The 13,115-nt window shown below is 32.0% G+C and overlaps 1 protein-coding gene across 1 annotated transcript; it reads right to left on the reverse strand.

Annotated features, from left to right (window-relative positions):
* Positions 1-6,683: 6,683 nt before the first annotated feature.
* Positions 6,684-12,851, reverse strand: LOC143082702 (protein FAM72A-like). Its single transcript, XM_076258520.1, has 4 exons — positions 12,626-12,851; positions 8,979-9,056; positions 7,642-7,766; positions 6,684-7,312 (listed from the first exon to the last, which is right to left on the reverse strand). The coding sequence occupies exons 1-4, from the start codon at positions 12,802-12,804 to the stop codon at positions 7,224-7,226; spliced, it is 471 nt and encodes a 156-aa protein (XP_076114635.1). The 5' UTR covers positions 12,805-12,851; the 3' UTR covers positions 6,684-7,223.
* Between the last annotated feature and the right edge of the window lie 264 nt (positions 12,852-13,115).

Consider the following 13,115-nt stretch of genomic DNA (forward strand, 5'->3'; position numbering starts at 1 on the left):
TTTTGTTTTTGTTTTTGAATTAATTGGATAATTTATTCATGTATGTTTAATGTTTTTGTATACAGTTCTAGGAGTGCTTGAGACAAGACAAAAGTAAGGAAAGACCATTCCAAATAAAGCATCTGAAAACTGAGGACCAAAATAACCCTACACCTTGAAATAATTGCAACTGCATGCATTATCCTATCCCATGGAGCACTAAAAGTTCTCAAACACACACATAATGGGAGTCACTTGTACATCCATCTACAAATTAAGAGGATATCTTGGGCATATGTCAATGAGCAGCACAGCCTCACATTTCTCCGTTTCTAAGCCACTGCACTATTATTGTCTAAATAGTGTTAGGCAATAAAGGCAATCATTGGGGACATTCCTACAATGACCCACATGAAAATTTTTTACTTTTGAAATGGCATCCATCAACTGACATTAGTTTGTTCATTGATATTTCTGTCAACTGACGGTGCATTGTTTAATGTGTAAAACACCAGCAGGTTCATGTGTGCACTTAACACTTTATTATCGCAATAACATACTTTTAAAAATATTTTAACTTTTGTTTAAACAAACACAAACATAAGAGATATCAGTAGATTGATCTCATGGTCAAAGAAGGGCCAACTTTGACCAACCAAGGCCCCCCAAACTACCCATTCTTGTTAAAACAAGGTCTGGGTACCACAAATGTGTCTGAGAGAACGAAAATCACCCTTCTGATGTACTGATATTTTAAGCACCCAGAGTCAGGACCTTCAGCACTGTAGCTATTTGGCTCAACCACTAGACCATGAACTCACACATGCAATCAGGACACCCCTACCCGATACCAAATTCATGTATTGTATACTTCCAAATCTACTTTAAAAACATCTGGTTACAAGTAAACAAATAACGTTCATGTAAGATGAGATGAAATCTAATAATTTACATACAAAGGGTAGATATTAATACATTAAAACATGAGAAATTACAACACTAATGAGAGTGATTGTTTTTTCAAGCTAACTAATAAAATGAGGCAGATGCTTAAGATATGGCATGGAAGTTGTTATGAAATTGTGAAGCACAGAAAGGGACATGGCAACACTCCTGGTAACAGTTCAATGATTTTACAGCTGGCAGTATAGGACTTTAGAAAACTTGAAAGTCTTCTTCCACTAAAAATAAGCCAGGATGAGCAACTTTACAAAAAAATAAAGACAGGATGACAAATTATGTTTAAAAAGTCAGCATAAACTAATATAAAAAATGCAGGACCAAACAGAGTGAAAATTAAAAAGGGAAGACCATCAATTTCAACTAAAAAAAATGCTGGACAAAATTTGCCATACTAGCTTCACTGTAAAAATCATATGGTAGCTCCCTAAACAAATTAAAGAAACACATAATCAAATGAAAATTTACTTTAATGTATTTGTGTAACATGAACAAAAATGTAAACATTTGTATATAAACTTTACATAAGTATCTACTATTTTGTAGCTGTGTCTAAATAATTATACAAAACATACACAAAAAATCATCAATATCACTTTCAGGAATACACGCTAGTTAAATACACTATATATGTATATCTTAATTTTTATTGCATGAGCAAAAGCACTATATTACATTACATACATAACTAGAGGCTCTCAAGAGCCTGTGTCGCTCACCTTGGTCTATGTGCATATTAAACAATGGACACAGATAAATTCATGACAAAATTGTGTTTTGGTGATCATGATGTGTTTGTAGATCTTACTTTACTGGACATTCTTCTTGCTACAGTTATCTTTATCTATAATGAACTTGGCCCAGTAATTACAGTGGAAAATATATTCTACAAATTTACAAAAATTTACAAAAATTAATGAAAATTGTTAAAAAATGACTATAAAGGGCAATAACTCCATAAGGGGTAACTTGACAATTTTGGTCATGTTGACTTATTTGTAGATCTTACTTTGCTGAACATTATTGCTGTTTACAGTTTATCTCTATCTATTATAATATTCAAGATAACCAAAAACTGCAAAATTTCCTTAAAATTACTAATTCTGGGGCAGCAACCCAACAACAGGGTGTCTGTTTTGTCTGAAAATTTCAGGGCAGATAGATCTTGACCTGATAAACAATTTATCCCTGTCAGATTTGCTCTAAATACTTTGGTTTCAGAGATATAAGCCAAAATCTACATTTTACCCCTATGTTCTATTTTTAGCCATGGCAGCCATTTTGGTTGGTTGGCAGGGTCACGCCACACATTTTTTAAACTAGATACCCCAATGATGATTTTGGCCAAGTTTGGATTAATTTGGCCCAGTAGTTTCAGAGAAAAAGATTTTTGTAAAAGATAACTAAGATTTATGAAAAATGGTTAAAAATTGACTATAAAGGGCAATAACTCTTAAAGGGGTCAACTGACCATTTCAGTCATGCTGACTTATTTGTAAATCTTACTTTTCTGAACATTATTGCTGTTTACAGTTTATCTCTATCTATAATAATATTCAAGATAAATAACCAAAAACAGCAAAATTTCCTTAAAATTACCAATTCAGGGGCAGCAACCCAACAACAGGTTGTCCGATTCATCTGTAAATTTCAGGGCAGATAGATCTTGACCTGATAATCAATTTTACTACATGTCAGATTTGCTCTAAATGCTTTGGTTTTTGAGTTATAAGGCAAAAACAGAATTTTACCCCTATGTTCTATTTTTAGCTGTGGAGGCCATCTTGGTTGGTTGGCCGGGTCACGCCACACATTTTTTAAACTAGATACCCCAATTGTGATTGTGGCCAAGTATGGTTTAATTTGGACCAGTAGTTTCAGAGAAGAAGATTTTTGTAAAAGATTACAAAGATTTACGAAAAATGGTTAAAAATTGACTATAAAGGGCAATAACTCCTAAAGGGGTCAACTGACCATTTTGGTCATGTTGACTTATTTGTAAATCTTACTTTGCTGAACATTATTGCTGTTTACAGTTTATCTCTATCTATAATAATATTCAAGATAATAACCAAAAACAGCAAAATTTCCTTAAAATTACCATTTCAGGGGCAGCAACCCAACAACGGAATGTCCGATTCACCTGAAAATTTCAGGGCAGATAGATCTTGACCTGATAAACAATTTTACCCCATGTCAGATTTGCTCTAAATGCTTTGATTTTTGAGTTATAAGCCAAAAACTGCATTTTACCCCTATGTTCTATTTTTAGCCATGGCGGCCATCTTGGTTGGTTGGCCGGGTCACGCCACACATTTTTTAAACTAGATACCCCAATGATGATTGTGGCCAAGTTTGGTTTAATTTGGCCCAGTAGTTTCAGAGGAGAAGATTTTTGTAAAAGTTAACGACGACGGACGACGACGGACGACGGACGACGACGGACGCCGGACGCCGGACGCAAAGTGATGGGAAAAGCTCACTTGGCCCTTCGGGCCAGGTGAGCTAAAAATGTGCAAAATTGACCAGAAAACAATTGAGTGGGGGAAAAATGACTGTAAGGTTTATTAGGTAAATAATAAATAAGACAATAAAATTGATTGAATTATAAATCATTAACTCTTATCTTAGTTTATTATTGAGAAAATTGGTATTTTTTCCTTTTTTCATTTTGTCATAATAGTTTCCTCAAGAATTTACCTCTCTTGTCTAGTTTCAAATGTTTAAACCAATATTGTCAAGGTTTGATTTTGATGTACACTGCAAATCTGATCACACAATAAAAAAAGACTTACCAAAGGTCATGGTTTAAGAGTAAAATTTATATGATTATATAAAAAAAGTTGGTTTTTTTACATAATCTTCAAAAACCTAATAGACACTTAGTTTACTTTTATATTTTCTGAAAAAAGAAAATTGGCAACACAACAATCTTTTCTGAAAATCACATTTTTCAGACCCCTTTACATTACAACACAATTCATCCTAATCGGCTATGTTTTCCTCACAATTGCAAGTAATGAAAATATCACCAACAATACAACCACTACAAAAAAAAAACGTAATACTGCAGTTTACTAATAACCCTAAATGATTTCAACTATAAGTACAACTATAGGTAGACATGAAATTCACATTATTTTCATTAGGACATAAGTCAATATAAAAATAAGATGACTTCTTCCTCAGAAACCTGTCACTTTAAGTATTTTTGGTCTTATAAACATATAGCACATGAAATTTTGGTCCAATTTTCACTTATTATGACCTTAGTTTTGTCATAGGGGTTTGATGACAGGATCCTGTAATTTTGTAATATAAATATACCAATATAACATATTTTACTCTCAATATGCATTTTAACTATCAACATGATATATATTGAAATATCTAGGATTTATGATAAGGGGGAGTGGCTATCTCAGGGTCTTGTTACAGGATCCTGTCCTCAAGCACCTATGAGTTTTGTCATTCTATTTATTTTCTTAGAATTCCAAAGTAGTAAAGCATAACAGATGTAGCAAGAAAATATACTAGCAATTATGACAACCTTACTATTTTTCTTTAAAGCAAATCTCAAAAAGGACTGGACAAAATTTGTAAAATACTTAAACCACAGTACATAACTATAAACAATAATGCCAGCACTATAAACAAAAGATATCACAGTTTACATAAAAAAAATCTAATATATACTTTAATATACACACAAAAGCTTGGTATATCAATACCTGTTATGCCTGAGTTTGTTACCCTGTAGCATAAACCATTCATGTGTTAACCTTTTATTTTTTCACAATCACTTAATCATATTCTCTTCAGTTTAAAAAAAAATCAAAGCACTTGAGAGTACTGAGGGGTAAGATGCCTTTAATTAGTTTAAACAGACACAGAAACAAAAAATTCTCATTTGTCATCACTATTTCCAAATGAAAATTGAGACAAAGAAAATTGGCTATCATATGAATGTTTCATGCTATTAATATACAATATGAAATCTATAAAACACTATGGTTGCCTAGGGTTTTCCATTTTACTGCAAAAATACTTAAATCAAGACATATTGTCATATATTAGAAAAATTGTTATTTTGAATAACACCAACCATTTGAAAAAATATAGGTAAGGTACAGATGTTTCAACGGATTATTACAATGTGAAATCATTACCCATACATCTATTATGTAGATAAATTCCAAAAATCAAAAAGTAATCAAACAAGTTACAGCATAGGTAGCTCTTGTTGAAGACTAATTCTCAATTTTAGAAAAAGTGCAATTGCTTCAAATTATGACAATATCAAATGTATGGAGAAAAAAACAAATTTAATTTGAATTTGATATTTGTTTATAATATTGAACAAATACCCTGAGAAAACTGATGTTTCGAATATATAACCAGATGTTAAAATATACCTGATGGTCTATGATTTATTTAATTGCTGAAAATAAATAAGTATCATTTCAATAATTTTGTATTAACCAATCATGTGACATCTGTTATACACCTACAGTCATTTGCATTGAGTGTGTAGATTAGGTAAGGTAAACTACCCTCCTTTCTAAGTAGTTTAGGATTAGACAGATAAATTTGTTAACCATACTCATTTAAAAGGAGGGTAGTTTACCTTACCTAATAATGACTTCACAGTTCAGCTAACAAGCAAGCTAACCAGTTATATTAACTTCACCTACACACTCAATGCAATTGGCTGTTATACAAATGAAAACAACAGCTATTATTATACCTTACATACCGGTATATTTTAAACAATTCTATTGGGTGAAACGTTATCATGTGACATGGAATAATTCAGTTGTTTTTCATTAAATTGTAAGGAAGGACGAATAACCCTAAACATTTACACCAGTGGTGAATAACCCTATTATTCACTGGTGAATAACCTTTTGAGTTTGTTTATTTGTACTTGAGTTTCCTCCCGTGAAAATGATGTCACAGATGTAAATAAACAAAATGGCAGCGTTCGTGTTACACTGGAAGCCCATCGAGAAACAAGGGAATAAGGCATTGGACATCAATAGAGCTAAGAGTGCCAGCAGCTGATGATATCCCTTAAAAAACAGTCCTTTTCAGGACCATCAATATTTTTACAAAAAGATTCTACTTTTGTTGTAAATTCGAGAAATTCGAACACAAATGTATTTTCAAATATCAGTCACTGTCTGTGTGTTAATTTAAAAATATAGACTATAGTAAGTGGTCGAAATGCCCTTCCACTGTTAGCTCGGTATAATAAAACAATAGTGGCCCTTTGAAAAGGTGAATATCCAAAATTGTCAACCCTTAAAACTTATTTCACTTCAGGCTGCGCCCTCAATGAAATAACCTTCTCGTGTTGACAATTTTGGATAATCACCTTTTCAACGGGCCATAATTGTATAATGTTCTTAATACTTAAAACAAACAATTATCAATGATAGTTAAAATTGCATATACTTATACAAACATTTCCTGAATTTTATAATAAATTACAATAATTATACAATAGCTTCTACATATTATGCTGATAGGGTATATATGATAAAAATGTTTATGAAAGATTTGTGTTTGGTTTGTTTTCAATTGAAAAAAAGACTTAGATTTAAAATTTTCATTGTAGAACAGAATTTACAATGTTCTCCTAAAATCATACATGCCCCCCCCCCAAAAAAAACCAACCAACAACAACTAATAACAACAAAAACAATGAAAAACAAACTAAAGCAGTTTTCAATCAATCTCTTGCTTCTTAAATTTTGAAAAAAAAACCATCCTGGCTCAAAATAACTATAAGTAGAATCCTCAGATCAAATGGCAAGTGTAAAAATAGACAAATCTAGGTGGGAGGTTAATCTTGGAAATGCAGGGATCAATAGCATTGAATATGTTTATTACATCCCATTCAATACTTACAGCAAAATAACTTGAGTGTGAAGGTAAAGGTTTTATCTTTGGCTAGCTTGCTTGTTAGCTGAACCATGAAATCATCATAAGGTTAACTATACTACCCTCCTTTCAGAGAAGTCTAGTCCTACGGACAAATAGTTTGGCTATATGTAGGATTAGTCTATACTCTTCAAGGAGGGAAGTATACCTAACCTAATAATGAATGAACGGTTCAACTAGCAAGCAAGCTTACCAAAGAAATTACCTCTACCTACACACTCTAATCATTTTGCTGTAAACTAATCAGCTGGCAAGAGAATACAATTTCAAATTATGGCCACTGTTTAGCTTCTTCGTCTATTTGCATCCCTAATTATTTTTTTTCTATCTTTGATCTATTATCTGCAACATATATCTTGATCTTTCAAAAACTGTTCAAATTTCTTTTCATCTTCATTTAAATTGCCCCACAAAAGAACTTCTTCTCCTGCAAAGAAAAACAAACAAATTCCCTTCTAATAGTATTCTGCAAATTTTATCACTTCAGTTTCTAGAAAGAATATGCACAATAATGTCTGCAAAAATTAAATTAAATAAAAAAATACAGCATATTTAACTACCAGCTCATGAGGACCATAAAGAGCTTAGCATATCCTTCAGGTACTTGTCTTTTGATGAAAAATATATGCTTATCTTCAGTTTTATGGGTGTATGTCAAGTCTTTTTGGTAGCTATCTCACTTAAGTAATTATACAAGTAAGTATTTACATGTTAATATGTACAAATATCATTTTGTAGGCAAATGTTTTTACAAACCTTTATAATTCAATCGTTCATATGAGGAAACAGCACCTACATAGAACATCCATAAATGTCCATTATTGGAAGATGAAAGACAATCACGACATGGAACTCTGACGTTGTAACCAAGGCAATTCCCACTGAAAAAAATAATAATTATAGGTCACATCAAATTAATATATATCTGACCCCATATCTCTTTTTTTTATGAAGATGCATGATTTATCATATTCAGTTTTACATGCTTTTTATACTTGTTCCCACATAAATCAACTTCAAAACTTATATACTACAAAGTATGTTTTAGCTAATTTCTCTTCTAATGTTTTACTTGTATTTCACTTTGTTTTTATGTGTCCATTTTGAAGTTTTAAAATTGAGAATGGAAATGGGGAATGTGTCAAAGAGACAACAACCCGACCATAGAAAAAACAACAGCAGAAGGTCACCAACAGGTCTTCAATGTAGCGAGACATTCCCGCACCTGGAGGCGTCCTTCAGCTGGCCCCTATTGTTTGTCACAGGTTATCCGATGAATGTTTAGAATCAGAAAGTTATTGTTTTTAACAACACAATTGTGTTTTCTTCATAAAAAAAGCTGAAACAATGATCTACTTATGGTACTTTCTCGTGTTTCACTAGAATAGAAAATTAGTATGACAATAAAACTACATATCCATAAATATAATGAAAACAAGAATCTGTCCAAAGTACACAGATGCCCCACTCGCACTATCATTTTTCATGTTCAATGGACCGTGAAATTGGATGAAAAAATTTAATTACGCATTAAAATTAGAAAGATAATATCATCGGGAACATGTGTACAAAGTTTCAAGTTGATTGGACTTCAACTTCATCAAAAACTACCTTGACCAAAAACTTTAACTTGAAACATGCACTTTCATTTTCTATGTTCAATGGACCGTAAAATTGGGGTCAAAAGTTTAATTTGGCTTTAAAATTAGAAAGATCATATCATAAGGAACATGTGTACTAAGTTTCAAGTTGATTGGACTTCAACTTCATCAAAAACTACCTTGACCAAAAACTTTAACCTGAAGCGGGACAGACGGACGAACAAACGTACGCACAGACCAGAAAACATAATGCCCCTCTACTATCATAGGTGGGGCATAATAAAAACAACCTGAATCATACTGGCGGTATGATTTAGGTTGTTGTTGTTTTTTGTTTCATTATATAAATGTAGTAATAATACAACTCAATCTTTTTTCCAAAGAGAAGCAATATCTGAACACCTATATACATATAAAGTTTGTGAATTAATGTACATGTACAAAATGTACACATGAAAATGAATTTACAAATGTACAAACACAAATACTTACCAATTAATACATGCCATGTTCACTAACCAACAATCACAATTCTCTGCCAGGAACAAGTTGGTGGTTGTGGCAACATCACTGAAAAAAAATATCACATTCAATAGATGATCAAGGTCTCTTTTTCAAAGTTAAAGGAAAAATGTTGGTATCTCATATCAATCAGTCATTATCAGTATGTCATCTGATGGAACTTTACTTAAATATTTCACAACTGGCAATTTTTCTAAATTACCGGTAGTGACAAAATAAAATGATATAAAACATTAAGTTTAAAATATATGTTTATCTATTCTTGTAGAAGGAATATTATCGCTATTTTGTGCTTTTTTCCTTTGATCTATTTTTGTGATAATTTTCATATCATGCTACTCGCTTGAGATGGAAAATTATCGCTAGAAACTAAGGATGCACATGGCGTTGCTAATGAAATTGACATGAAATTGACATCGTCGTCATAGGTAAAATAGAGATAAACAGATTATCATTGATCATCTCAACTCCATTGCTTTTCTCACTTTCACCGTACTGGCTCAAGCGAGAAAATTAATCTCGTTGAGATGATCCACATTAATCTATAAATATTGCAGAAAATCTTCAGATGAGAACAAATGTCTTGGATTATTTTTAGTAAGATATATATGTACATGTATGTTGGGGTCATCAAAAGTTTTGTATATACAGTTAATTATAACTGGAATGGCAGCTCATGCACATGTGGCTCCTGTAGATATTAGAAAATATTATATCAAATATATACACTTTTTAGATGGTGTTTTTATTTTAACAATAAGCTGCTTTCATGTATATGTGGTTTGCTACACATGAAACTAATATTGACTTGCTTTAACAATATTTTGCCTTTGATGTTACTGTAAATGTAAATTCAGAAATTATTGCGATTTTGTCATTTTAATTTTTGCGTTGAGAAAAATCCTATGAAATTCACATACAAAATTTTAAAATGCGAGTTTAAATTTTTGCGATTTCAACCCTGTCGCATTTTTCGCAATAATAAAAACATGACAATAATTTCTGAATTTACAGTATACTACATTCCCCATTTCCATTCTCAATTTTATTGTAAGCATGCTACCTACATGTATGTTTACCTTACATGCCTTAGCTTGTTTATTTTTTATAATTGCAAAGTTTGGTCAAAAAGCTCTACACTGCTATAATGTTATTTGTAATTATTAGAGTACCAACTTTTCTTGCATGTGTTGTTATAATTAACCTAGCCCAACAGGACGCAATTATGACTGGACACAATTACGAACGACTTCCAATGTTTGCCCTCTGAGATCATATTTCTTTATATTTATCAATAAATGTTTTTATAAATAAAAACCCTATTAAAATTCCCTTGTTTTCATGATAATACAATTTATGTGCACTTGGTGACTGTTGATGACGATGACAAAATCAGTCTGAAAATATCATAAGAACTGCAATCTGGCCTGCAAGTTATATAAAAAAAAATAAAGGTAAGTACGTATTGCCTTCTATTGTACATGTTAATATATAGAAAGAAAAATATCTCCTGATTCTGTTCATATGCGTGATGCCTTTTATCTTGCCCTAATAACCCCACAATTGACGTTTTTTAGACGCTAGTAACCATATTTATGGCCAAAAGAAAATACGTTAATTTTATTGAAAAGTGCAGAGAACTCCGAAAGAAATGTTGACCTATATAAAAAAAAAATCATAGATGAATGACAAGTAATCATCGAAATGGATAAACTTGAATTTAGTGCTCCTTTAAACATGTTAAAGGAGGAACTTAAATAAAAACAAAAAAAATCAGAAAGCTTTCCTTTACACATGACCCACATTTCGTCTGCAACCACTGCTGAAGTAATTGAAGTAAAAAAACAAACTTCTGCATCTTATTTTCCTATGAAAATGTGTTTGAGATAAAGATTAATGTATGCTTTATCAATCTAGACTCTATGAAAATGTGTTTGAGATAAAGATTAAATGTATGCTTTATCAATCTAGACTGTTGTCATTGATTTCTTTTGCAATAAAGTTCGGAATTGCGTCCATATGTGGCTCTCTTGACCCGTAAAACGAGGTCACGCAAATCTTACTAAAGTATCCCAACCTGAATAAAAATTTATGTGGGATATGATGCAAAATGGAAAGCCTTCATACATCTTAAATTCTATGGTATAAACAATTCAAGAAAAGTAGTCTACATAAAAAAATATTAATCACAGTTAAAAAAATCGTTTGTAATTGTGTCCGGTGAGGCTATTATATATACAAGTATAGACAACTTTCAAGTTCATACATTTTCTTATTCATTTCCTACATGTTTGTGTATTCACAGTGCTTATGTTATCAACAAGTAGTAAGGACAGATTGCTCCGTGATGCTGTTAATGCAGATTGTACTTTAGATAAACCAGTGTAATTCATTCATATAAACTGATAAAAACAGTTCTATATTGGTCTATAGTGGACTTGCTTTTGTGCTTATCATCCTTTAGACAATGCTTTCCCTAAATGTTCTACTGTTTTAAGCATGCTGTCTACATATTTATATTGCCAACATATTTTTCTTATGTTATGTCAATGTTATTATTTCATGTATATGTGAACAAGTTTGATAAAAAGATTTAGTATTCTCGGTATCCGGTCGTTCCGGCCCCAAACCGATCCGGCCCCAAGTCGATCCGGCCCCAAGTCGATCCGGCCCAAGTCGATCCGTCCCACGTCGATCCGGCCCCACGTCGATCCGGCCCCATAATAAAATATGAATAAACTGTATTGATTTTGGAGGAATTTGTGACACATTTCAACAGTATAAATGGAATTTTTAAAAAGTGTCCGATGATGGGTGACAAAAGGTAAGTGAAGTATTGAAGTACCAGTTAAAGAACTATTTTAAATCGATACGAAAATGAGAGTTAATGTGTCGCTGGTTGTATAGCACTTTCAACATATTTTAAAATATGAAGTTATTTTCAATGATAACTTTAACTTTGAATGTCTTGGCGATTTCATTTTGTTTAGTTCATACACAGAATATCTAAATACATATTTACTGGAACCTATAAAAATTAACTCATCATAATGACTTGATGGTTAATCAAATCATTAGTCTATAATTGGTTTGTTTATTCAACAATTGTCTGATGATTGTGAACTAAGGTAATGCCACTTGTAATCACTTAATTAAATCAAATCCTGATTAATTAAAGTTACGTACCGTTGTGTATGTAACTATTTGTTATTACACAAGATGAAAGACTTGTTAGAATCAAAGTCAATTGAAAGAAATTGCTAATTTCTGCTGATTAATGTTGATGTTTGAATTGTTTTAATTATAATTATACCCGATAATCTTGAAAACTTGTAATAAAAACATAATCAATCTAGTTGTTTTATACTCATCTGAAGATTTTTCTTTTTTACCGTAGTCTACAACTATTACATTATAATAAAAATCATAAACATTTATTAATAAAATCATTTATATATCTTTATTTCTGTTCCCTATAAATATATTTTTTATTGGGGCCGGATCGACTTTACATATGGGCCGGATCGACGTGGGGCCGGATCGACGTGGGACGGATCGACTTGGGCCGGATCGACGTGGGGCCGGATCGACCCGAAAGCGTATTCTCCAGTCATTACCAGATTTCAGGACAGTCAGTTGAAAAAAGTTGGACCTCAGCATTTGCTAATAGTACAGCACTCATTCCTCTCCTACACGCAGTTGATTCACATTGGTTACATTGTAATGTAAAAACAGGTTCATTTGAATATTGGGGTCCTATATCTGTTTGCTTTTTAAAATTATCGTCAGATTCCATAACGAACGTGACCACTTGTCAAAATGTCCTTGTTTACCTTTGTAACGAAACTTCTGATAGGCTAACGCATTTCTTGCTTTTGATACAAGAAATTTAATTGGGCATATTTGAGAACAGTCTAAAACAAGTGAACTCTATCTGTAACAAGACCCAATATTAGTTCGGTAAATTTATTATACATAAACGACTTAGGCACTGACAATTTATTTTAGTCAACACAAAAAAAATTTCTTCAGGGGGGAAATATTTTCAAACGGAATTGAAAAATGTGGTCTCACTTATTAGCGACAAGAAGCGTCAAGAGACTATTT

Source organism: Mytilus galloprovincialis, chromosome 1 (genome assembly GCF_965363235.1).
Source record: "Mytilus galloprovincialis chromosome 1, xbMytGall1.hap1.1, whole genome shotgun sequence".
NCBI lineage: Eukaryota > Metazoa > Mollusca > Bivalvia > Mytilida > Mytilidae > Mytilus > Mytilus galloprovincialis.